At 49.9% G+C, this 26,519-nt stretch overlaps 1 protein-coding gene across 6 annotated transcripts in view; it reads right to left on the bottom strand.

Annotated features, from left to right (window-relative positions):
* TRAPPC9 (trafficking protein particle complex subunit 9) overlaps positions 1–26,519 on the bottom strand; it is a 524,427-nt gene that overhangs the window by 374,206 nt on the left and 123,702 nt on the right. For all 6 annotated transcript variants that reach the window (XM_079901721.1, XM_079901717.1, XM_079901722.1 and 3 more), the window contains 5 exons: positions 24,896–25,022; positions 16,548–16,693; positions 8,887–8,972; positions 5,614–5,740; positions 1,904–2,036 (listed from right to left, as the gene is read on the bottom strand). In XM_079901721.1, the coding sequence (XP_079757847.1) occupies positions 1,904–2,036; positions 5,614–5,740; positions 8,887–8,972; positions 16,548–16,693; positions 24,896–25,022 (619 nt within the window). The remainder of the gene's footprint in view (positions 1–1,903; positions 2,037–5,613; positions 5,741–8,886; positions 8,973–16,547; positions 16,694–24,895; positions 25,023–26,519) is intronic.

The raw sequence follows: 26,519 nt of genomic DNA, 5'->3' as shown, positions 1-26,519 counted from the left end.
ACCCAGCGTCCAGGAACTCAAGGGCAAATTGCCACGTGATAAGCGCTGTCTACATGCAGACGCGCCCTGGGTCACTGACCTGTCATCCACGTGATCGCTCTCACTGGGCCTTACTTTCTCAAGCGTGTGTGAAGCAAAAAAAATTCTTCATGATTGGATTATGGTGAGGACAAAAGTGAAACAATGAATTAATTCAAATGATCCGTGAGCATGCTGCACTCTTTGAAAATTTTTTTTAAATCTCATGCTCAGAAATGGCCTGGGAAAATCCACTGATTTAAGAAGAAAACTTAAATGAACCATTCCAAATGATAACGTGGGAAGTGGAAGAAAATGAAGAAAAATGAAAAGTACATACAACAGCCTCCACATCACAGGTAAAATCGACAAGCAACGCCGGCAACTCCTGACGGGACCCAGGGCAGCTGGCGGGTCCTCGGCACTGGTCAGCTGGGGCCCTGGACCAGAGGCCTCGAGCCTCGCCTGACACTCCCTTGAGGCTCCGGCACTACAGCCCTGGTCTGAAGCTCCAGCCTGAGTCCTACTGACTGTCACTCAATCCACAACGCTCATTACCCTGGTGTCTCCTTCCCAACCCACAGGCAGCAAACCCACTTCCGGGCAAGGAGGGACCAGTGACCACAGGGAAAAGGCTCTAGAGGCACAGTGGGGATGAAAGCCAGCCAACAACGAGGCAGGTGCGTGTGCAGGAGGTGGGGTTAAAAAGCGCATCCAAACCACATTTTCCGAAAATAACAGCGTAAAGAATCAACGTGAATCCCTTTGCATTTTATACCTGACAGTTGTTCATGAGTCAAGAAATAAACTTTCTCTGTCAAGAAAGGAAGAGTGACTCCCGTCCTCACTATAAATGACTTCTTCCCACAGTTTAGCAGGCAGTCCTTCTCTCCTTCTCAAGTGAAAGCTGCTTGTAGTCAATTTGAATTTGCAGAGAAGGTGTTTAGGAAAACTAAAACACAGCCTGCACAAATCACTCTGCCTCTCAAGCAAAGAGGATGCCAGCCCCTCTGGTACGGTGGGAAAAGAAGGAGGGAGAAAGCAGAGAACCATGCAGCCTGGCCGCAGGCCTGGCCCAGACACAGGCGCTGAGTGTCCCAAAGCACAGCGTCCCACCCATCAGAGCCCTGAGCTGGGATGAGACGAGGCTGGCACTGAGAAGGGGCCCATCAAGTAAGTGACTGAGCTGTTGAAACATTTCAGAAAATACCAAGATACACTTTATAAAAACAGCCCAAAGGATAAACATTAAAGCATTTTTCATATGAGCAAAAATTGAGACAATCCCAAGTTCCAAAAGCAAAGAGACAAATGGTGATGAGATGCTGAGATAGCTTTATGATGTATTTTTTTAAGCAATTAAAATAGAAATGTTTAGCTAATGTTATACGTTTATGCAAGAAGTAATCTATGATAGTATATAAAATGTAGTATGATCTCAACTATTCAAACATTTTTTTTCATGGATAAACAGTGGAAGGAAACACCAGAAAGCATTAATAGTAATTCACTCTGAGGTTTCCCTTTCTTCTTTATGCTTTCTTATAATGCTAAAGGAAAAAAAAAAAAAAGACTATTTTTTAGAAGATAAGACTTTTTCTTAAGTTCTCTAAAACCTCAACTGTTTCTCACCAAAATTACAATTCCAAAGCCTAATTTCACATTTTGTTCTGATCTTGGTAAGAAACACTTCAACTATATTCCAGTTTGCTGCAAGCAGAGCACACTGCCTACTGGTTAACTCGAAGAAACCCTTCGCCTCTATTCTGGTCGTAACGATCACAGGTTAGGTCAGACTCTTGGGGCCCCTGCAGAAGGTGTACCGAACAGCACTCCTAGGTGCCCCTCTTGTCAGCAAGCAGACCCAGGGCTGCGCGTGCTCTACCTGGGCAGAGACGTGCTGATCTGCAGTCTGGGCAGAGCAGGGATGACTTCCACCGTGGAGCCGCTGGTCTTTATTCCCGGGAGATTGTCCAGCAAACAGTCGCTGAAGACACCAAAGACCGTGGTGTGGTAACCTGGGGACAAAACGCAAAGCTTCACCACCTGAAAAGGCTTCATGAGACACCCACGCCTCAAGGCAGCCCCGGGGTGACAGGAACGCAGGGTCCCTTTCCGACCAGAGTTGAGATTTAGGCCCCGTCGCCTGCCAGGCTCACCCACAGCTCCCACGCTCAACCCCAAGACCCTCAGTTTCCTTGAGCAGAGGTGCGAACAGAACCTGCGTGCCCACTTCACAAGGCTGGCTGCGTCCAAGCGACAGTGTATAAACTATAGATCTCACAGAGCTTAATAATTAGTGTCTCATCCCTTTACCAAGTTGCTTTTCAAATTTATCCATCTCTAAAATGAAAATGATAGTTTGTATTCCTTTCCAGGACATAATGTAACTTAATAAGTATTTGAAAAAATGATTCGAAATCTTCTGTTGAGAGACGAAAGTTCAAGAGTCAGTTACTGTTTTTATAGCTGTCACGTGATACGGCAGATCTGCTCGATGTGTACAAGTACTACACTGTAAGATTAGCAAAATTTCCATGGAAAAAAAGCCCTCCATGGCTTAGATAAGCACTTGAAACTGTTTAAGCAAAGCTTTAAAATGGCTTTTGAAATTCTGAGATAATTATTATAAACAACATTCACTGTGTAACAAAATCAAATAATACTCGATGGCTAAATGCCTAGGGTGACAATTTTTCTGCGTTCATACTAAGTGGCTACATACCCAACAAGAAGCAAGCTGGCACCTGTACAGCCTCACCAATGCTCCCCTTTACCTCCCACCAGTTCCAACTGGCCCCTCAACGTAAAATAACTCCAATTCACGGCACCCGCATTTCCTTTTTTTTAAGTATGTTCCTTCTAAGCCCCCTTTAAATTAACTTGCGAACCTTTTCCTCCCCAGAAACCCACAGCTGGCACAATGCCCTGTCATACTGTTCTTTCTATGAAACCTGAGAGGATGTGGCTTTGTCTACGAGGCAACCTTTGTTTGCAGTTTCTTAATTAAAATCAATCATTTTCCTTTTCTCACCCACTGCTGAAGGTGACTGCAAATAAACTGAAAATCTGATGACAATCCTGTGTCTTATGTCCAGTGATACTTCACACATAAGGCTCCCCAAACAACGGACACCAACTAGTCTGTCCCAGCGACCTCTTGTCACCGAGGCTTCACTACTCATCCGTGGACGTATTGGTCCTCGGCTGTGTGTCACTCTGAGTCAAGCCTTTCGGTCCTGGCTACTTCCTCTCTCATCTGTCTCCTCTGCTCTATTCCCAGCCACAGCTGGGGTCTGATGTCTGACATCTTCTCCCTGGGCTACGGCTGGAGCTTCCTAGTTGGTCTCCTTTCTCCAGTCCTGCCCGCCTGCAGCCCGTTCTCCAATGCAGCAGCCTGGAGCAGCTCTGAACCGCCTGTCAGACCATATCTCTCCTCTCTTCAAATAACGCAGCAGCCCACACTGCCCTCAGCAAGACTTATGAGGTCCTCTGGGTCGGCCTTCTCTCTGCCTTCCCAGCCTCATCACTACACCCCTCTGCCTTAGACCAGTTAATTCTGAGCCCCCCTCCAGCTCCCTCTGCACCCTGTTCTCTCGTACCACCAGGTAGGTAAGAGCCTGGACCAGATGTTCTTCCTGCCTGGATCCCCCTTACTCTCCATCCCACTCGTTCGGATAACCCCTAGTTCGCCTTCAAACCTCAGGGTCACTCGTCAGGAGAAGTCCTTCTCCGCCCACCTCCCGTTCTGGGTCACCCCTCCCCCACTGCCCACAAGCCAGGGCTCTGCCCATCTCAGCACTGCCTGCAACACACCCTCACCTAGGATGCTGTTGCCTCTTTGCTCGAGAGAGAGAGCACCTTTCCCAGTGAATGTTTGTTCTTTCAGCCACCAAATAGCTAAGAGCTACTAGTAACGTGCCAGGTGTGAGGATACAGCCAGGCTGGCAAGGAAAAGGCCAACAAGCCACCGTGATCAGCGACGTGAAGGAGGGGCCTGAGCCAGCGGAGGGGAGCTGAGGACGATCTCCAGGGGGAAAGGAAGGCTGGGCTAGGCACTGGAGAGGGCCCGAGCCAGTGGAGGGGAGCTGAGGACGATCTCCACAGGGAAAGGAAGGCTGGGCTAGGCACTGGAGAGGGCCCGAGCCAGCGGAGGGGAGCTGAGGACGATCTCCAGGGGGAAGGGAAGGCTGCGCTAGGCACTGGAGAAGCACCAGGGTCACAAGTCTGGAGGCACACCAACAGAAGGAAAGCATGGCGTGTTTCCAGGACAGGAGTCGTATGAGCCGGCAGAGATGAGCAGTGCCCAATCACACAGGGCTCCACAGCCCTGGTAAGGCGTGGAGCCCTGATGGAAAGCGCATGGTGAAGGTGCTAAGACTTCCAGTCCAGAGATGACATGACCACACTTGCCCTGTGGAAAGGTCACGTGGCTGTAATACGGAAAGAGTGAGGGCAGAAACACCAGTCCTGATGCTTCTGTGACAAACTCTAGCAGAGGGTCCTGTTCTGTCAGACCAGAGCGGCTGTGGAGGTGGAGAGGGTGCGGATGACACGGTCAGTGTGGTAGGGGGCAGGAGGAGGAGACAGGAGAAGGGAAGGATGACTCCCAGTGCCCGGGCAGGGCAACGGACCAGACGGCAACGCCCTCGCTGGGACAGGACCACGGCAGGAGGGGAGCTTGGGGGATGAGGTGACGGGCTCCGGCTGGGACATGCTGTATGTGACGTGCCCACGAGACAGCCAAGAAGATGGGTGGGAAGCGGCTGGATGTGCAGGTCCAGGAAAGGGGTCTGGACAGGAGACGTGGCCCTGGGAATCAGCAGCATGGAGATGGGACCTGAAGCCAGGAAAGTAGATGACTCTGATGGGGCTGCCGAGAGACAGCAGGTGGAGAAAGGAAGGGAGGAGAGAGGAAGGGCGGGAGGGGGTGGGGGGGGAGGAGAGGCAAGGGGAAGCAGGAGGGAGGGAGGGAAGGACAGAGCTGGGTGCAGATTGAAGGGTCGGGCTGAAGAAGTGTCTGCAGAAGACACTGCCCCAGATGACAGGCAGGAGAGGCAGCAGAGATGCGAGGGTGACCAGGCGAGCGCACCCAGGAAGGAGGCGGGCAGCGGTGCCCAAGGTTGCTGAGCAGTGGAGCTGGACAAAATCTGAAATGTAGGCACCGGATTTAGCCGGAAAAATACTGCCAGTGGCCTCAGCGACAGCAGTTTTTGTGAGGTGACGGCTGGATGTGCAGGATGCGGTGGGTTAGAGAACCAGCACAGAGGTGGAAGAGTGGATTCAGCATGTCCAGACAGCTCTCTGAAGAGGTCTGCTCGGAAGGAGAGACAGCAGATGAAGCCACAGAGAGAGGAAATCGTGGGCTCAGGGGGCGGGGGGGCAGGGGGTTTTAACTGCAGTGGGAGAACCTTGGAGCGTGTTTGCAGGCTCCGGGGAAGACAGACAGGAGCGCGGGGGGTGCCCTCCACATCCCGCACGCTCTACATGGTTCGTGGCGTGTCCCAAAGCACCGCCATCCATCCGTGACCTGTTAATGGGCGAAGACCGGAATGCCGGGAAGCACAGGAGCCAGCAGCCCCCGAACCTGCTTACCATTCACAGCAATCGTCCCCGTCGTCTGCGGGACCCCAACAAGCGTCACTGGGTAAAGACCAGACTCAGCCGGGAGGGAGAGCGCCGCGGGGAGAGATTCAAACTCAACTCCACTCGTGAGCAGCCCCTGGAGCAGGTGACAGAGGACGGCAGTGAGCACGGCCCTAACCCAATCCCAAAGCCACCGCTCTTGGTCGGTCCCGATCGGCCCCCAAGCATCGTGCCTTGCCCACAGGAGAGCCCCGGGACTCTCAGAAGGAAAAGGCTCATTAGTGGCTCTTATAAAAGTCCACAGGGAATTGTAGAGATGTCCTCAAAGTGCGATGAACACAAAACAATCTCAAAGTGGACAGCACTGTGGGTGCTTGATCAACAATTCCATCTTTAATATTAGCCCCGCTTGATGTATTTTTAATATTTGTTCTGCTTTCTTGTTTTACCAAATTGGAATGTAAATGAAAAGAAAAAATAAAATATTTTATTTAGAAACAAAATGAAAAACATGAAGTGTGGAAATAGATCATCAGTTAATATCCTTCCACCAGTGCATCTGTGAATTACCAGTTCATCTCACTAAGCCCCCGGCCGTATGCTTGACGGCGAACGAGACGGGCTCCCTGGCCTCCAGGAGCTGCCCCATGATTGCAGGACCTCTCCGCGCTCAGGACCTTCTCCTCAACACTGTAACAGAGGCCCCATCCAGCACAACAGCCAAGAGAAGAAAGAAACGGCATGAAAACAATTATTCACACACACAAAAACTGTGGAACCTACGAGGAAAACTGAACTAACAAGGGCACTTAGCCAAGTAACAAAGTCAGTATTAAAAAAGCAAAAGTATTTCTATAATCTAGCACTAAACAAAACATATTAGAAAATAAAATATTACAAATACCATTAACAAGAGACCAAAACATCCCTTATCTTGGAATAAGTCTAATGAGTGGCCTGTGAGATTCCCGCGCTGAGATCTACAGAAGATGGCTGAGACACATTAAAGAAGACCTAAATGCAGGAGGGGTCCTGGATTCTTCCCAGGGGGCTTGTTTTCTGCAGTGCTATGGTCGAAGCAATCCTGAACCTCTTTTAGGTCTATCCCAGGAGCAAGCAGCTGAGAAGCGTGCTAATGTTGCTGTGCGCCCAGGTTCTCCCACTGGAGGGAAGGACGCTGATGTAGAAGGCAGGAAGGCGAGAAGGACCCTACGGAGACGGACTAGAATTGGAGGGATGTGTGAAGTCAGACGTGCGAAGTCTGTATCTGTACTGCGTATATGCATGTCTAAGGGCACATGTATATGTATGTACACACACGGGCAGGTGTATGCATGTAGGTACGTGTGTAAGCACGTGTCTATGTGTGCATGCATGCAGACTTTTCCTAACCCTGTCTACAGAAAGTACCCAGAAGCAAAGGCTCTCCAATAACAATGAGCACACCTGCGCCCAGAGTCTGAGCAAAAGCATGAAATGATCTAACCGTGTGTGAAACAGATGTAGTGGCCAAGAATGGAAGCAGAGAAACCAATTAGATGGCTATTGTCTCCAGGCAAAATATATTGGCATTTGATTTCTTTTTAAAATAGCTAAAGCAAATACGGCCAACTGTGAGCATTTGCTAAATGTGAATGGTGGATGTACAAGGGCTTATTATTCCCTGTAACATTTCATATGCTTGAAATATTCCATAATTTAATTTTTAAACTCTGAACATGATTTGTGGGCTATCTCCTAGTAGTAACTTATTTTATTCTTTGTTCTTCCTCATTTTTTATAAAAAGCACATATTACTTTTCAGCCAGATGTAAATGAAAGCTTCTTTTTAAGACTAAAAATATGTATAAGAAAGAATAGCAAGCATATGATACTTTAAGCACTTTGGGGGAAATTCTCTAAACAACTATTATTCCTGGTTTAGGCCAAGAGACAGAAAGTCACTAAAGGGCCTGACCAAGAGCTAAACCCTAAGGTTGGCACATTCTTGTGCAACCGGAGGAGGAGGGAACACTCATCCTTACAGGTCATTCTTGGAGTGACCTCAGGGTGGTAAGCTTAATATTCAGCTGAATTTCTAAGAGCTCCAACAGATTTGGGAAAACCATGTCTCACGCTGGAGGCCTAAACATCATCTTCAATAACTCCCAGTCTGCCTCTGAGCTCCCACTCACCCTGTGTCCTCAGTGGGGCCTCCCCTAACTCTCCACGCAGCTCCTGCAGCCCCTCATGCACCCCACCACGGCTCTGACCAAGGTCACGGCAGAGGCCAGGCCTGACGCGTGGCACGGGCCCTCAGCAGGACACCTGTACGGACAGCCCACCTCCCACCCTGAAAATGAGTCATAAAACCCCAAAGGAAGGCATCGCCCAGCTCAGCACCATCCTTCACACAATGCCGAAAATTTACAAAGTGGTTCTATACAATAGTAAGCATAGAGAAGACTTGAGGACTGGAATCCACCCGATGGCGGAGGGCTCCGCTCTGGAAACACTAGGTCTAGCTTGGTGAGCCGTATGAATCTCCTTCCCGCTCACTGCAGAATTAGGGGAGCAGTTCCAATGGACAGCGCTGCAAAAGGTGAGCCTCTAACGCCGTACACAAACACAGAAACAGAACATCAGATTTCAAACCCAAGGGAAACTTCGCATTAGCAGTGTAGCCGTTTATTCTCTTACGAATAAAGAGCTCGCTCTTCCCTTAGGCCTTGATCATCTTATCATCTTGTAGCAGTGCAGTAACAGTGATATTGAGTGGTGGGCTCAATACAGGGTTTGTAACCTTGCTAATCTCATGTAAATTTCAATATAATTATTTCAAATCTTATATGCAATCAACTAAGCTCTGTGTATGTTCAAATCCGAGATATCTCTGTTCATTGACTCACACGTCTCACTGCATACCATGCACTAAAGACATGGGAATGTCAAGATGTAGTCTTCACTCACAAGAAGATTATAATCTTTGGCAAAACAAATATTAAAAATAGACATAGGGCTTCCCTGGTGGCGCAGTGGCTGAGAGTCCGCCTGCCGATGCAGGGGACACGGATTCATGCTCCGGTCCGGGAAGATCCCACATGCTGCGGAGCGGCTGGGCCCGTGAGCCATGGCCGCTGAGCCTGCGCGTCCAGAGCCTGTGCTCCGCAACGGGAGAGGCCACAACAGTGAAAAAAACAGACATAGATTGTAGGCAGTATGCCTGAAATATTAAGTAAAAAACTTATTTTAATGGTAAGTTGATGTCTAGCCCAAAAGGGTCAAATGATTCATGATACATACCATGTTTTCAACTCGGAGTTCAAACGGCATTGGGTTATATACCATCAGCTGAACTTCACACACATCTCCTTGAACCCACTGGAAATCTAGAAATACATACACACAGAAGAGTCCACGTTTTAGCTGGTGTTTCTGCACGTTTCACATGGTTTCAGATTACTCCCTGGCAATTTATTTTTCCACTGAAGCAGTGGGCACTGCGATCATCCTGAGATACACAGTTTAAAGCTATTTTACTGCTACCTTTCTGCAATGCAAAGCACATCATCCCTGCCACTTGGATGCCTTGTGACTGATGCTTCCCTCCCTCAGTGCCAAGCGCAGCTGCACGAAACTGGAATCAATCCAGACAGCACTATTCTTGGTGTAGAGCCATACGTCACACAGACCTTTGCGGGCCCAGAGGCTGTTACTTAGGAAGGTGGCACTGTAGTCAATTTTAAGTGGCACATAGCGTGGTTTCCCTTTCCCCTCCCTAAGTTTGTGAGAGAAGACAGTGGCTTCTCCTCCCTGTCCACTCCCAGGTCAGCTGCAGTCCAACATCTACGGGAGGCAGAATTCTGAGATAACCCCCGAGACTCCCGGCCCCTGGTGTACATGCTGTGTCATCCTCTACCCCTGAGTGTGGAGATGACGATAGGCTATGTTATATAACAAAGGGGAAGGGGGCTTCCATATGTGATGAAGGCTCCCAAGCAGTAGGCTTTGACTTAATCAATGGGAGATTATCCTAGGAGAGCCTGGCCTACTCAGGTGAGCCCTTGGAAGGGAACATACCCATCCTGAATGAAAAGATTCAAAGCATGAGAGGATGCACGGAGGAGGCCATGTGGCCAGGACCCAAGAACGGCTGCTATGAGCTGAAAGTGGTCCAGCTGACAGCCAGCAAGAGAACAGAGACGTCAGTCCTACAACCACAAGGAATGGATGAAGAACCTGAGGGAGACTGGAAACAGATCCTTCCCAGTTGAGCCTCCAGATGAGAACACAGCCCCACCTGACACCTGGATTTCAGCCTGCAAGACTCTGAGCAGAGGACCTAGCTAACACATGCTGGACTCATGACAGTAACAGTGAGAAAATAAACTTGTGTTCTTTAAGCCACTAAATTGGTGGTCATCTGTTACACACAAAAGAAAAGTAATACGGTCCCCATCCCCACTCCACTGCCCTCTCCTCCCCTTAAGAGTCTCCATTAGGCAAACTGGAAGGGGCTTCAGAACCAAGTAACACGTGTTGGGCAGGAGGTACTGTCCAGCCCTTGGAAGGCTGTCTCTTACTCTTCATAATGACCTGGTGAGGTAGATATTACAATCCCACTGTTACAAGGCAGGTACTCAAGGTCCAAAGAGTTAATAAACGTGCTGGGAATCAGACAGCCAGCAAGTGGGGCAGCAGGGATTCAAGCCCAGGTCTTTGAACTCAGAGAAGTATCTAGACTGGACAGTGGTGGTTAAAGGGTTTTTTCTACAGTAGACACTAAGATTTACTGATTAGAATTCTTCAGCTTTCACAGGCTTTCATAAAGACACCATTTTCCCCAAACACTTCACCCCAGGTCCCCTGCACAGAGACTAAGACAGGTTGCACCAAACCTATGGCATCCTGAAATTGCATGCAGTGAAGAAGGAGCCCACCAGGTGAGTTAGTTTTCAAAATGCTTGCACAAGCAGGTACCCATTTGAGCCTCTTGACAATACAGTGAAGCAGTCAGCAGAGCACGTATCACCCCCATTCACCAACAAGGAACACTGAACCGTCCACCATCGATGGCCCTAATGAATGAGGCAGCCGAGTCCAATCTCCGTGTGCCTGGCCCCAAAGCCTCTGCTGCTCCCAGGCTGCTGCTCTCCCCCCGTTGGCTCCAGGAACCCACCTCTCTTCACCCAGCCTCAGGCTGAGAACCTCTGCGGGAGGGAGGGGTCACAGAAGGCCTTCTGCAGAGACACGGTGCTTCCACCCCCATCTTCAGCGGCATCACTGAGCCCATCACTGCCTCAGCGGCCAGCACCCCAGCCCTTCCTCACTGCCAATGAAAATGTCATTTGTTTTAACAGCTTGCTATGCCTGATAACGAAGGAACTGTTTGTCTTCTCTACCACGGTCAAATAACCATCATTTCAAAATTCATTTTCCTGGGGTTCTGAAAGGAACCGTTTATACTTGCACAGTCCTAGTCACTAAAGGTAAACCTAAGATAAATCCCTGATTACAGGAATAGTTATTTGTCTGAGAGGAGATCATCTCCTTCCTAAGCCTTAGTGTGTCAAAGCACACGGTGGGGGCTTCCCTGGTGGCGCAGTGGTTGCGAGTCCGCCTGCCGATGCAGGGGACACAGATTCATGCCCCGGTCCAGGAAGATCCCACATGCCGCGGAGCGGCTGGGCCCATGAGCCATGGCTGCTGAGCCTGTGCGTCCGGAGCCTATGCTCCGCAACGGGAGAGGCCAAAGCAGTGAGAGGTCCGCATATTGCAAAAAAAAAACCAAAAAACAAAAAGAAGCACACGGTGGGGCCCCTTCCTCGATATTTTGTCCCAGAAACCACAGGAAGGAACAGCATCGAAGGCTATGAAACACCCTCTGTATCGGGCCCTCTGCACACTGTATTGCACAGCCCCCATGTGTGTTCTTAGCCGTGGACAAACAACATCTTTCGGTGGCTTTTGTTGACAAGCTCCTCTCTTTCCACCACACTGGCTGGACCCATCTGGAGGGTGACGCTCCTGATTCCTCACGGCGTCCCCAGCACCTTGGACAGTGCACACAGCGCTGCTCACAGCCTTCTGAGAAAGGCTGCTGGATGCTTCAGAACATTATCTCACTTGACCCTCAGAAGAATCCTCCTCGTGAGCTTCTGGCGCCCGGTCTCTGTAGACGGCACAACTGCAGTCCAGGGAGGCCCGGCGGCAGCCCAAGGCCATCTGACAGCTCCGGCCTGGCCAGGCCACCAAGCCTCCTCCGGGGCAGCTGTCGAGTCGGGCGAGAAGCCCAGCTCCACCACCACGTCCTGGCACAAATTAGGCTCAGGACATGTACAGCCATCACCTCGGCGTGGAGTCTAACTCGGACGACAGAGATGCTAGCAACACACGGATGGAAAGACTGATAAATTATTCCAAGATAGCGTGGAAAATGGTCGTCTCAGGAACTGCCTCAAGGGTTTCTTCTTCTCTAATATTCTGTGCCCCTTGCTGTGATAACTCCCCCAATTATAAGGTTCATTTATAGAGATTGGGATTCTAGGTTAAAGACGTGCGATTCTTCAAACCTCCAGGCAGGTTCTCGCTGATGAGTCTGTTGCTAAAAAGATATTAGAAGCCACAGAATATAAATTACATGTTCGTACCCATGGGTCTTCAACAAACAACATGCATCTTGGCTGAAGTTTCTGTTATCTCCCCAGAAGTCTTGCATCATCCACTGGATTTGTCCTCAGCCCAGATGAACAGGTGCTTCTTTCTCACTGTTATGAGGAGCCGTATTTAAAGGAAAAGGTCCCTGGGTTTTGAGTCACAAACCATGGACATAGCCTGAGCTCTGTCCTTACTAGCTACCTGACCTAGGGCAGGAATTTACAATCACTCGGTTGTAATGTTCTCATCTGTAAGTTGGGAACACAACACTTGCAGCATCACACGGTCATGAGAATCGCTGGATAAGGTGGAAGCCCTCTGCAGCAGATGCAGGGTGTTCTTTTCATAAAAGGAAGCCTCAGCAGTTTCTGAAGATCAGAGAGGAAGAAAATCAAGAGGAAAGGCCAGCTGCATGGGCAGTGACCCTGCAGCCACACTGTGCCAGGCTCGGGGCCACATTCTGCTTAACGCTGTCCCTGTCTCCAATTTCCTCATAATTTTTGAACAAGGGGGCCCCACAAATCATGCAGCTGGTCCTGGGAAGGAGTCTCACTCTTCCAGTCCCCCAAATCGTCTCTGGAAGTTTCTCTAAACAAAATGGGTGAAAGTTTCCTAAAATGTCCTTTAGGGGAGAAAGCTTATCATCAACCCTAACAAGATCCAAAAAGACCAGCCAGAGACTCCTAGGAGGTCCAAGAGACAAGCCTCATTAACTCTGTAATGACAGGTCCAGGTCCACCCAGGGGAAAAGGGGCCCAGAAAGTGACCTGCCCACCATCAAGAAACAGTGAGACTCGGACTGGAACAAGCCCCAGCCCCCCACACCTCCAAAGAGATCAAAGGAGGCACCCGCACTGGCAGACGCGCACTGCTCGCCAACATGCGCTGGAGCAGCCTGGGACCCGGCCTCCCTGCTCAACCACGATGTCCCCCCGGCTCCCCTGCTCCCAGACTCCCCAGCATGCTCTCCAGAGCAGAGAAACAGTAGGGAGGCTGCGGCTGTCTTTCAAAATCGACAGACTGAAATGAGAATGTCAAAGCAGGTCAGTGCTTTGTGACCACCTAGAGGGGTGGGATAGGGAGTGTGGGAGGGAGGGAGACGCAAGAGGGAAGAGATATGGGAACATATGTATATGTATAACTGATTCACTTTGCTATAAAGCAGAAACTAACGCACCATTGTAAAGCAATTATACTCCAATAAAGATGTAAAAAACAAAAAAAGACTTGCCTTCACACAACAGAGTGCCTGCGGGGGGCGGGCCTGCCCCCCTGACAACCAGGAAACAGTTGCAGCTGGTCACTCGTTCTTTTTCACGGACATTTACTGCTCGCCCTTTGCTGGACCATGGAGAGGGGGCCACAGCCCCTGCCACTGCCACCACCGCAGCCCAGGCTGCCACAGCTGTGGTCACCCTGCACCACCACCACCGCCACCACCCAGGGGACCCCCAGGAGTGGAATGGCCCCTGCCCTCCTGCACCTTCACCCCCACCGGGGAGACCCTCATGGCAGCCGGCTGGCAGGGAAGTCAGGGAAACGTTCAGCCCAAGCAGCACAGGGGGAATGGCGGGTAGGGGTCAGAGGACTAAGAGGCAGTACCTGACCTCCGATATACATCTGTGTACACTGATTTGTTTCACCCTTACAATGCCTGATAAGTGATAGGGGCAGCCACGCCTACGTGATGGATGTGAGAACAAAAGAGCAAAATCATTTCCCAGGATGCAAATGGAAAACGTTCAAACAACATCTGTCGTTTTAAATATATTTAGTTACTACCTGTCACTTGCCTCTAACTTCTACGTACACCTCACGACAGCAAGGACCACGCCTGCACTTCTCACCGTTAGAACCCACAGGCTGGGCTGCCACATGCCTCACACGCAGGGAAACTCGGGGAGTTCACGGATGGATGAGAGAAGGAACCAATGAACCAGTGAAGGACTGAACCAAGAGACACGCACGCGCGCACGCACATCGAGGCTGTAGCGTGCTATATGCTTAGGGCTTCTGCTTTCAGAAATGTACCAGAATTTACAATCAGATGCTATTTTTTAAGGGCATCACCCCATATTTCTTCCTTTATTTTCTTGTTTTAACTAGAGCCCTCCGAGCCACACCTTAGAAGCCCACCTGCTCGTCTGGGCCAGCTCTGCTTCCTGAGCCCCCGGGAGGCCTTCCTAAGTCTCAGCTCGTCCCATACATATGATCTCCCCAAACTCAACAGGTGAGTCCCAGGTGCTGCTGGCGGCGGACCTAGTTTCAGAGCGCTAGGATATTCAACTTCCCGGGTATTACACTGCCTTGCTGTCGAAGCTGACCTGGAGGATGCGGGAGGTGGGCAGCTGTGTGTTATCACTGACTGAGGCCCATGCCAGGCGTGCTGCACACATTAGGGAAAGCTGGAGGGCCCTGGTTAGAACAGCACACTTGATCTGAAAAATTGGGAGTTTCTCATTTCTCTGAGTTTGCTTCTTCATCTGCAAAAGGGAGGTAAAAATTACTTCCTCCAAAACTACTAGGAAAACTAACTGAGCTAAAATGTGACAGCATTATACAAAGCACAACTTGAATCAAAGGAGTGGTTGAGCGTCGCCAGAGAGCACGGGGGCGCTTTAGCACTCCTGCCCTCACCACGCCCTCGTCTTAGGGAACAGCTTAGAAACACTCAGTTTTCAAGGTGTGCAGGGGTTTAATACTTGTGAGTGAGCATCACCAGAGAGCACGGGGGCGCTTTAGCACTCCTGCCCTCACCACGCCCTCGTCTTAGGGAACAGCTTAGAAACACTCAGTTTTCAAGGTGTGCAGGGGTTTAATACTTGTGAGTGAGGTTTCTTATGAGATCTTCATAGACTCCAAGAAACTCTCCTGCTGGCGTGAGTGTAAGGAATCTCCACCGAGGCTATGGGCTGTGCGTCGTGCCTGGCCTTGAGCTCCACGGTACGGGGCAAAGGCTCTGCTGTGCAGTTACCCATCCTGAAGCTCAGCTTCCTTGTCTGTAAAATGGGGTCACACCATCCACCCCACTCCTTCATTCACTCCACACTGTTCTAGCAGGGGGAGACGGGGAGGACAGGAACATAAACAGAGGGACGCATCTAGGTGCTGTGAAGGGCAACCGGCAGTGAGGGGAGAGTGGGGAGAAGTGGCCCATGAGGTGCGGGTCAGAGGCAGCCTCTCTGAGCGGGGCCCGCAGAGTGAGCGAGGTGGGCAGGGGGTGAGCTCTAGGCAGAGGCGCAGCGAGCCCTGAGACTGGAACGAGACAGCACGTCCAAAGAACAGAAAGCAGCCGTGTGGCTGGAGCCGAGGGCCACGAGTGGAAAGGTGGGAGGTGAGCGGGAAAGGCAGAAAGAGCGTGGCTGGCGCCGTCAGGAGAGCCCGCCGCCCGGCTACGGGGCGTGACAGGACACGTGCATCCTGGGAAGAAGGGCCTCATGAGGTCAGGACGCCTTCGCCTACATCAGGGCTAAGAAGTTAAAGGAGGAAAAAGGACAGAAGGAGAAGCGAGCGCTGACTTGCAAAAGCTTCGCACGACTTCTACCGAAACCCCAACCAGTGACGGGCCTCTCAGTCCTTTAACTCTGTTACTGCGACTTGCAGGCACCACGATCTCAAAATGCGAGGGGCCCGAGGAGGGGAAAGCTGGCCAGGAATGAGGCCTGCAGCACGGCCAGGCTTTGGGAAGGACACGGAGGGAGCCCTGGGGTCCGCGGTGAGGAAGGAGAGGTGTGGCCGTGGGCTGGGACATGGCCGGGGAGCCGAGCACACAGAAGGGCACACTGGAGATTCTCAGGAACGCGTGTTCCGCTCCCGGTCAACCCCGAGACCATCTCATCTCCCCTTGCTGAGTCACCAGGCATCTCGGAAGTGGCGATCGTTAGTGCGCTACAAAACAAGCGCTGTCAGCGTTCAAAGGGGAAAATGCTACGAGGTCCTTATGCCCCAGTCAGTCCTGAACATAAGTCAACCTTTAATCTCCTTTGATGACTCCGAAGTTACTCCAGGCCTTGGGAAATCACCCTAATCTCCTAGTACCTCTCTTCTGTAGTTTACATAAGTCTCAGATAACAGAGGTCTTCTGGTTTCTAGAACTCCCACAAAAACTGCCTTTTACGAAATAGATATCAAAAAGTCAGGTCTATAGGCAATGGCCTGGCCAAGGCAGCAAACTGAATAAACCTGGATGAGGGCATATGCACACGCACACGGATGAACTGCAGTCAAGTCTCAAGCTTTAAAATCTAGACGAGCCACCAGGAGCTGGGCAGCAGAGCACAGCCAGCAAGCCAGCATGGGCGGCCTACCTATTTTCCTGTTCCGCTCCTCCCCACGGTTGTGTGCGATGATCGGTGAGTAGATGAAGGGGCTCTTGGTCGACACGCTCTGGCCCAGCAAGCTTTTCATTTTCTGTGGCCGGAGGCTGGCAGGAAGGTTCAACAGTTTCACATGCCTGTGGTTCCAAAGGGAACAAAAATACTTCAGCTGCCTGTTCGCTTGGGTTCAGCGTAAATACGACCAGGTATCAGATGTTAGAACGACAGTAAATCAAGCAGCAGATAAACTGAGGGGAGGAAAAGTACTCAATTTCACAGAACAAAGCGGAAGAAGGCTGCACACAACCGCTCCAGACCATCCCAGGGAGAGAAGACGTCCACGCCGGGCAGCAGCCACGCCCCTGGGCCACTGCACTGCGGCCAGAGAGGCCGCTGGAAACTGGTGACAGCAGGAGACAGTACACCCTTCAACCCCAGCACCTGTGACCTCCCTTGGGAGCAGCTGGGCAAGACAGGGCTCAGGGTCTGGAAAGCCCTGAGGCCTGAGGCTGAAGGGACAGGGTTGGGGAAGGGCTGGAAGGTGGGCGGGACCCTTACTGCTCCTCCCTCCCCATCTGCAGCCCCTTTGCAGGAGGTAAGGCCGGAGGGTGGCGAGGGGAAACAGCGCACGTCCCTCAAGGGAGACAAACCACTTGAAGCGGTGCGCTGGCCTCCAGCTCTCTCCCTTCCTCTGTAAGGCCGCAGGTGGACGTGGCGTGGATCACTGAGTAACCTCAGGGAGGCCAGCCACCCTGGAGAACTCACTGCCCAAATGGTATCAGACTCTGTGTGAGTGGGACTTAAATCTGGGTTGCAGTGAGGGCTAATTTTTCTGAGATTTTAGGGATAATTTCTCTGCCACAGCACAGGCTAACCTATAACTGACTATATCTACATCTATATCTATATCTATATCTATATCTATATCTATCTATCTATCTATATATATATATATATATATACCCTATAGAGACCCCTCACGGAATCCACAAAATCACGCCTTTCTCAGCTGAAGGACTCCCAGCCATCTAGGGCAACCCTACCCGGCACACAGGCAACCCCAACTCACTCAACCGTCACTGACAGCTCCCCGAGCCCGGCCCCGGGAGAGTGAGGGTCACGCGCGTGACTCCCACCTACGCCCACAACGATGCAAGGAAGCAGACGGTGCTTGCACACCAAAGCCCTTCAACAAGGGTTGTATCTTGCACACCTTCTCTGACTCTTCTTGTCGTTGCAGACCCCCCCGGCATGCTCTTCTCGTGCGGGATCAGAATCACTTTGTTTTCTATTTGTTGCAGTTCAGTTGTGAGCTTTCCAAGGACAGGGGTACCCAGGGCCCCATTTGCCTCTCCAGTACTGGTGCAATACTTCAATGCAGAGCTCTCGATAAATGTTGCCTGAATAAACTCCCAAAAGCTGGATTTCAACCTCAGCTTCCAAATCTTCCAAAACCGTATATTTAAGGCTAAGCAGTTTATCCCTAACAGTTGCAAATCCCAGCCCTTTGTGCACATTCAAAAAATACCAGCTGCGCTGCACTGGGACGAGGGTGGGCCAGCCTTCACACTGGCCGAGATGCCACGTCTGATGTGCATCTAACACCCACCACATCCAACCCAGGGGGATTCGCCTGCTCCTGAGAAGCAGCTTCAACAGACACAGACCTGACTGCAGTCTGAAGGACCTACCAGCTGGGCAACGGGCACAGATGGCTTCATCTCCCTGGACCTCAACCCTCTCACTTATGAAATAGGAAAAATAATCGGCACCTGATAATGCTCTGCAGAAGGAGGACACCTCCTTTCCCCGGTTCCATGTTTCCATGAGGAGGGACATCCTTAGGGTCGTGGTCCTAACCTCGCTCCTGCCCACCCTCACTCCTCCCAAGGGAGGTGGTGAATTTGGAAGGAGAACCAGCGTGTGCACCTCTCAGGCCCTGCCGAGAGCACGTATTCAGTCCTGCTCTCTGCACGGACGGAACAGAGCCTGTCTCACGAAAAAGCACACCGTCACCCGGCTCTGCCAGAGGCTGGGGCACAGGTGGACAGCCCTGAGCCACTGCCATCCACCTGAGACAGACGCTTCTTTCTGCTGATTCCAAACTCAGGCAGAGAAGGGGAGTGGTCTGAAGCAGAAACCTTCGTACCTTCGCAGGGTACTTTGAGGACTGAGTTAACATGCGTCAAGCACCTGTAATAGTGCCTGTCACCTAGCAGGTGCACAAAAGCCTTTCTCTTTCCTCCCTAAAACAACACTCGTTTACAGGCACAGAGAGCCAAGTCCCTGCGCAAAGGTCACAACACCGCACCGGGACAAAGAAGCGAAGTGTTGGTCCCAGTGATGTTAGAGCAGCCTGGGAACCTTAGACCAGCACCGCCCACTCGAGCCTTTAAGTTTACTCATCTGTAAAATGATACCATTTTCTTGCAACACAAATAGCATTCTACTCTGTGCCACCGTCGCCACCTAAAAATGAGATGTCATCTGTGATTCTAGGAATCATGTACACAAGCACAGAAATTCCAGATCACATAAAAGCTTACTAAAATATGCAGAGGAATTCTGAGGGCGTGGTCAGCCAGAAAAGTAACCCGACAAGCAGTCATGGCATTCATTTATAACTCAAAATCTAGCATCAAATGTCTGTTTATAAAATGTACCCAGAAAAACAATCATTCAAGGCACCTGACCTAGAGGAAATATAATTCATTTAGCATAAATTTCTGTGGAACTAATAATATTATATCTGGTTTATGAAGCTGCCAACAGTAAAGCAGAATTCCAGGGATGAAGTGTCCAAACCAAGGATTATTTTTAGGGATTCCACTTGGAAACAGTTGACATTTTAAAATCTGACTTCTCAGTATACCGTGGCTAATTAGGACCATGCAAAGCAGTGGTGGAACACTAATTAGGAAAGTGATATAAAACATATTGGTGGGAAGAATGACACAGGAAAAAACAGCTCACTTTTTCTTTCTTGGTTTTTAATTCCTCAAGCTTATTCACAGGGGAGACATATCTAAGAACCTCCCGGGGCTTCCCTGGTGGCGCAGTGGTTAAGAATCCACCTGCCAACACAGGGGACACGGGTTCGAGCCCTGGTCCGGGAAGATCCCACATGCCGTGGAGCAACTAAGCCCATGCGCCACAACTACTGAGCCTGTGCTCTAGAGCCCGCGAGCCACAACTACTGAGCCCACGCGCCACAACTACTGAAGCCCGCGTGCCTAGAGCCCACGCTCTGCAACAAGAGAAGCCACCGCAATGAGAAGCCCACACACCACAACAAAGAGTAGCCCCTGCTCGCCACAACTAGAGAAAGCCCACGTGCAGTGACGAAGACCCAATGCAGCCAAAAACAAATAAAATAAAATAAAATAAATAAATTTATTAAAAAAAAAAAAGAACCTCCTGGATATCTCTGTACAGATGGGCAATGGCCAAAACTGGCCACACCTTCCACATTTGGAACAACGTGAGGTCATCCACTGTCTCAAGTCCGGGCATGACGGAGACAGCTGGAGAGGACCCACTACGCCAGCCAGGGCAGTGGTGCAAGGCTTCCCGCTCGGACTCCCCATTGACACCACACATTTCTCATTTTCTTCGAGAAGCTCAGGTTTGAGGAATTTGTAAGGGGGTTATGGGCCTGGCGATTACATCAAGTGAGACAGAAGATTCAGGACGTGGCTGTGAACCTGGTGAGATCACGGAGCCGCATCCTGATGGGCATCCGGGAGGCTGGCCTTGCCCTGCTTCACAAACCAAGAAAAACTGCCCTGATAGCGTGGCCTCTAAGCCCCTTTTTGAATAAACACCTGAAATCCTTCCTCAAATACAATTAACTTAAAAGCTGGAGTTTTAAAAGTACCAAGGCCACTCAAAACGACTCCAAGCTCATCCTGACTGGAGGGTTTCGATCCTTATCAATTAAAGCAGCCTCATCCACCCTGGCTCTCTGCCAGGCTGAAGCTCAAGGTCAGCTCATCAAAGAAACAATCAGTTCATCCCCACCCCACCCCCGTCTCACCCCAAATTAAAGACCCACTGGTTTCCTGTAAATGGCATCTAAACTCTACCCCAATTTCTTCTTTAATAATTCACAACTTGTAGCGTGTGAACAATCTACAGGATTATTAGTGGCTTTTGCGTACATTATTGTTTTTGTGAATTCTGTAAGGAGTAACATGAACTTCCCTCTGCTTTAACTCTGGACAGTAGTAACGGATATGGGTTTGGCAGTCTCCTGGCACATGGGATCTTGGCATGTTGACCATCACTGAGTCCCTGGCCCTTAGCATTGAGCCAAGCACATCTTAGGCACTCTATAAATATCTGATTAGTTGAATTTCAGAACAGAATTAAAACAGGGATCTATATTGGCCCTTTTTTAAATTAAATTGCACACAACTTTTGGGTGAACCCAGTTCATGCTCCCATGCTACACAGAACAAGTAAATATTTTCCTATAAATTGATGAAATGCCTTTATTGTCAAAAACAAGGAAAGTCCTCACCAGAAAAAAAAGGCTCCACTCATCTCTTCCAAAACCAGAAGTATAAATATGAGGCACCACTAACATTAAATTAGCTCATGTCTAACAATTCTATTCAGCAAGTCTGATCATTTACTCATGAATATGGACATTTTTCAGGAGCTTCGGTCTTCAAAGCCCTTCCTATAGCTACAGGGGGTGTCTTGCAATGACTGACTTGAATTTTTGTTTTGAATTAAACTGACTTAAACATTAAGTCCATGTTTTCCAGGCATAGGTCCTTGAAACATTTGGTTAGAACATTAAAATAGTCCCAGACTAGTTTTCTAAGAAAAAACATTGGCCGGGTCCATGGGTACTGTGTCAGCCCTCTCCAGAGAGAGACGAGGAACACTGATTGTGTGACAGAGCAACAATCCCACACGCAGTGTGAACACAACCATTCCACACAAAGTCACCTACCCTGCTCCAGGTCCTGACTGAACACCAGTAATATGGGTCTGCCACCCTCAGTCAGCATCACAGAGCACCTACCATCACCCTTTTTTTTCTCCTGAGAATATAACTTTGAATTCGCTGCTGCCTGACTCTTGCCAAAAGCTGACTTACGAGAAATCACCTTCATGAAGGAGTGCTTGATGTATAAACAGTCCGTCCATTACACTACGTATGGCTGGGACAGTCCAGACTGCTGTATTAGACTGCTCGTCTTAGCTCAGGCTGCTCTAACAGAATACCATCGTCCAGGCATCTTAAACAACAATACTCATCTCTCACAGTCTGGAGGCTGAAGTCTGAGACCAGTGTGCCGGCATGATCGGGTTCTGCTGAGGGCCCTCTCCCTGGCTCACAGACATGGTCACTGCATCCTCATGTGGAGAAGAGAAAGAGCTCTGGTCCCTTCATCTCCTTATAAGGGCACTAATCCCATCATGGGGGCCCCATCCTCGTGACCCCATCTAAACCTAATCAGCCCCCAAAGGCCTCACCTCCAAATATCATCCCACTGGGGTCAGGTCATTGGCAGATGAATTTTGGGGGGACACAGTCCACAGCAGAGCTGCATGTTTGGACCACACTGCTCTGTCCTCTGGGAGAGCTGGGTGTACCCAACCCCCTCTGGCATCAAGCCTGTAGTTTGCACTGAGGAATGTCACGAACAAAACAACCATGAGAACCTGCTTCAGATTTTTGTAGGGATATTTTTGAGGACATTATTCAATATGTTCCCTTTAAGAGAACCCACAAGAGGGGTTTCCACAAGCCTCCTTACTGTGAAGAGGTGTATTTCTCCAGTGTGACTGGTTTGTGTCTGCTTATGAGACAGAGAGTTTTGTAACCAATCACATTTGCCCCTATACCCATTGTTAGTTAATTATTGACATATGATTAACAGAATCATGCTTTTCCCCCATCTCCAGCCATTATGTAGGACCCTTACTTACCTTTCACTCTGGTGACTTTATTTTTAACATAACATTTCTATGAGCTGCCTCAAATGTTTTATGAAAACACGGCAAAATGTGTACCTGCATCACAATTACTTGAAACCATTCTGGGGCGAGCCCAGTTCATGCTAGACTAAGATCTGAAGGGCAAGCTTATTTGTTGATGAGAATAGATGGGAAAGAAGCTTCCTTCCCCTTTCTCTCCCGCCCCAGCAATTCAGCCCTGAGTCCATTACAGAGGGCAAAGCCAGGTACGCATCTGAGCAGGCGACAGGGCAGAGGGCATGCTGGCCGGAGTGGGGCAAGAGGGGCCTGGGGGGCTGGGGCAGCAGCACAGCCTGGCCATCAGAGCTCCCCATGGGGAGGGAGGTCAACCTGATAACCACTGGTAACCAGCAGGGGAACTGACCAAATGAGTAACCATACTGAGGCTAATGGGAGACAGGTTTCCCCCAGTCTGAGAAGGGAGTTACAGATTTCAGAAAAGTAGAAGGATCCCCTAAGATGTTGGGTAGAACTGGAGGTATCAGTATGAACTCACGGTTTCCAATACACAGAAATAGATGCAGAAATAACCATGGACATGAACATGCAGTGAGTAACGTATGTATATAAATAGATATTGCCTAGTTCTATCCACTGCGAGCAGCAACACCCCAATGGTAAGGAGCACACACAGCACCCAGATCTTAACTTAAATTCCATTCTCCACTGAAAGGACCAGGGCTCTTGGAAGAAATGGCTAACGCAGGGCTGGGAGCAGGGACTCAGATCTGAGTCCACAACCCCAACAGAGGCAGTGGAGAGCAAAGGGCATTTGTGGAGGCTCCTGAAAGAAAGAAGCTTCGTCTTTCCCCCACAGGTGTTGCCCCTCTCTTCTCCCGGACACTGCAGGATGAGGAGCTGCGGCTGCCCCCATGATGCCACCCGGGGCCTGAGACTAAAGCCTCACTGCAGAGGGCACAGCTGAGAGGGGAGAGAAGACAGGTTCTGATGAGGTGGCCTGAAGCCTGGCCCCAGCCCTGCCCGAATCCCTCTCCTGGACTTTGTAGGTGTGTGTGCCATAAATTCCCTTTTGCCTAAGATAGTCTGGGTCAAGTATTCTGCCAACTGCTATGCAAAGAACTCTGATGGGTAGACCTGTTCATTCACCCAACACACATGAGCACCCAAGGGCTACAAAGACAAAGAAAGCCCTCTTCAGGTAGCCCTCAGTCAAAAAGAACAAAGATGTATCGTATAATCAAGTTCTGTAAATGAAACAGAAGAAAGACATAAGAGATACTGCTGGCTGGCTAACCCAGCACCATTTCTAACCCCCTTCTCCTTATCCCACCTACAGTACAGAGACTGGGAGAGTTAAACATGTATTTCCTCAGCCTCTCTTACAACTAGCGGTGCCACGAGATGCACTCCTGGTCAAGGAGACTGGGGCAGAAGCCTACTATGAATCCGTCCAGATCATTTTTGCTTTCCTAGTAAACAAAAGATAGGTTCCCTGGCCCTGCCCCTTCTTCCTTCATCCTGTCTTGGATGTTGATGTGTTATCTGGAGCTGCAGCAGCTATTTGGTCATCAGGAGGTAAAGAAGGAGTTGCAGAGAGGCCACCTGTCTCCAAGTTCTTAATAAATAAGAAAAATCACCTCTTATTTGTGATCCACTGCTAGGTTTTCTACTCTTTGCACTGAAATAATTGGTAATTTATACAGAAGGTGTAATTATTTCTATCTGGGTGGCTCTAGAAAAAGGCTTTCTGGAGGAGATAATCCTTGAACTAAATCTTGAAAGATGCCTGAATGTCACCAGGCAGAGCAAGGGAGGGAAAGGCGCTGCAAGCAGAAGGTGGAGCCTGAGCAGAGGAATGAAACCCCCTGCACATTCTGCCTACTCAGTGATTCCAGAAGGGCGTGCAGGGCTGGGCGTCCAGGAGGGGGCTCACAGTCAGTCTGGAGACAGAGCAGGCCGCAGATGGTCTTGTAAGCCACTCAAAGCAAGCGAGGTGCAGGCGCCCCCCCGGGCCCGTGCGCAGGGGTGAACAGTCTAGGAAAGTGGGCCCTACCGGATGCGGGTAAGTGCGAGCGCCACAAGGCCTGGTTGGCCTCCACTGCACAGAGGGCCACGTCTCGGCCATGGAACCGGGCAGACATGGGTTTGCGGGGCTCTGCTGGCAGACAAGCACGTGACCATGGCAGTTCTCCGATGGCCCTGGCCTGATTCTCTGGTCTATAAAACACACTTCACAGGCGATGGCTGCGACTTAACGAGATGACAGACCAGATACACAGCCAACCCAAACCAGGAACTCTTCTAAAGATCTGCATCCCTGATCAGACCAAAGACAGACGCTGGGAGCGAAGCTCACCTTCCGCACCCCGGCCAGCCTGTCCTACCTGACGATGGGAAGTTTGGTGAAGGGCACCGGGGGCAGTGTGAGGCCATCGGGGAGGGTGATGAGCTCCATGGTTCCGGGACACTTGGAGGTATAGTTCTCCAGGCTTTGCGTCACATCCTTTTTTTCTGATGAGAAAATAAAAACAAAATAAAGGTTAATTAAACCAAAGAAAAGGGGGAGTGGGGGGGGGTTGTTTTGCTCTATTTTATTTTTTTGAGCAAAAATAAAATTCTTAACCCAAATACTTAACAGTCCAGTGAGTCCAGTCTTCTGAGAGAAATAAAGGGGCAGTGACCAAAAGAGACAAAAAGAAAATAGCAGCTTTATTCAATTTACTTAAATAATCACTAGCAGCTGCTCCATTTAAGGGCCTGTGGATAAAAAGGAAATTAAGTCACCATCTTCTAGGAGATTTCATTTTCTAAGATAATAAATCCTTATCAAATTCCAAGAAGGTCAATGGGCAGGCAGGACTGGAGAATATTTTATTACTTAATAAATATTTTTCCAGCAATTACTAGGTACCAAGCAAAATGCCAGGCCCTGTCCCCAAGGAGTGTACAGTCCATCTGTATAACAGATATTTAAGCAAATAATTACAAACCAGTATTTTTATGTAAAAGTAGAGATTTGTGAGATAAGGCTGGTTTTCTCCACCCCATCCCTGTCCCTTTCACTAGGAGGGAGGAGAAGAGGATGCAGGTAATAGTGAATAATGTTTGCTTATCACCCATGATGCACCCTAGACATGTGCTCACGGGCTCTGTAATACTCCGGAGCTCAAGGGCGCTTCCAGCTGGAAAACTCGAAGTAACTCGGAAAGGCAGGCATCACTGTGCCCATTTTGCAAACGAGAAAACCGAGCCCAACTGAAGTTAAAGTCGTGTCAAAAATCCCGTGTTTGGCCCTCAGCCTGTGATCTCCACACTCCCACACTGTTTGGAAGAATTAAGGAGTCAGGGATCGGGGGTTCACTCCTGGCCTGTTTCCTGTCACTGCTGGCAGGGAGGGTGGAGGACCTGGAGAGAAGAGGGACAGAGCGGCACAGCCATGGGGGCGAGACTCTGGGCCATGAAGTTAGACCAGGTTCCAGTACATGGCTTGGTCTTTCCCCATCTGTGGTGTGACCACCTGATGGGAAACCTTAACCTCCCATCTAAAGAATTTCTAAGGGTGAATTAAAAACAGTGGCTGGTGGACATGAGACTGAGCTCAGAGGAACGATGGCACTGTCACCACTGTCATACCGGTGCCTGCAGGGACCGAGGACGTCACAGAGAGTGGTGCAGGCTGCGCGGTGAGGCTGCTGGCTCCACTGACCGGCGACCATACAAAACAAGATCCAGGCAGAGAATGACTAGATCTCAGGCACATACATTAATGGGTTAACTGTGCCACAGGGCTTTTCTGTGTCTAAGCATCATTCCTTAGAGAACAGGGGGGCAGAAAAGCAACCAGAATTAATCTAGATACGACACAGTAATGTTAATTTGCAGCATGAACAAAATTCTTTAAATAATCAAATCATCTTCAATTTACAGGTGACAAATCTCCCAAGGGGCTCCCGCTGATAACATATAAGTGACCTAATTTGCCTAATGTTGGGTAGAGCACTCGTGGTT

Source organism: Stenella coeruleoalba, assembly GCF_951394435.1.
Source record: "Stenella coeruleoalba genome assembly, chromosome: 17".
NCBI lineage: Eukaryota > Metazoa > Chordata > Mammalia > Artiodactyla > Delphinidae > Stenella > Stenella coeruleoalba.
Note: the sequence above shows the minus strand (reverse complement) of the source record. Positions and strands in the feature narration are given on the sequence as shown.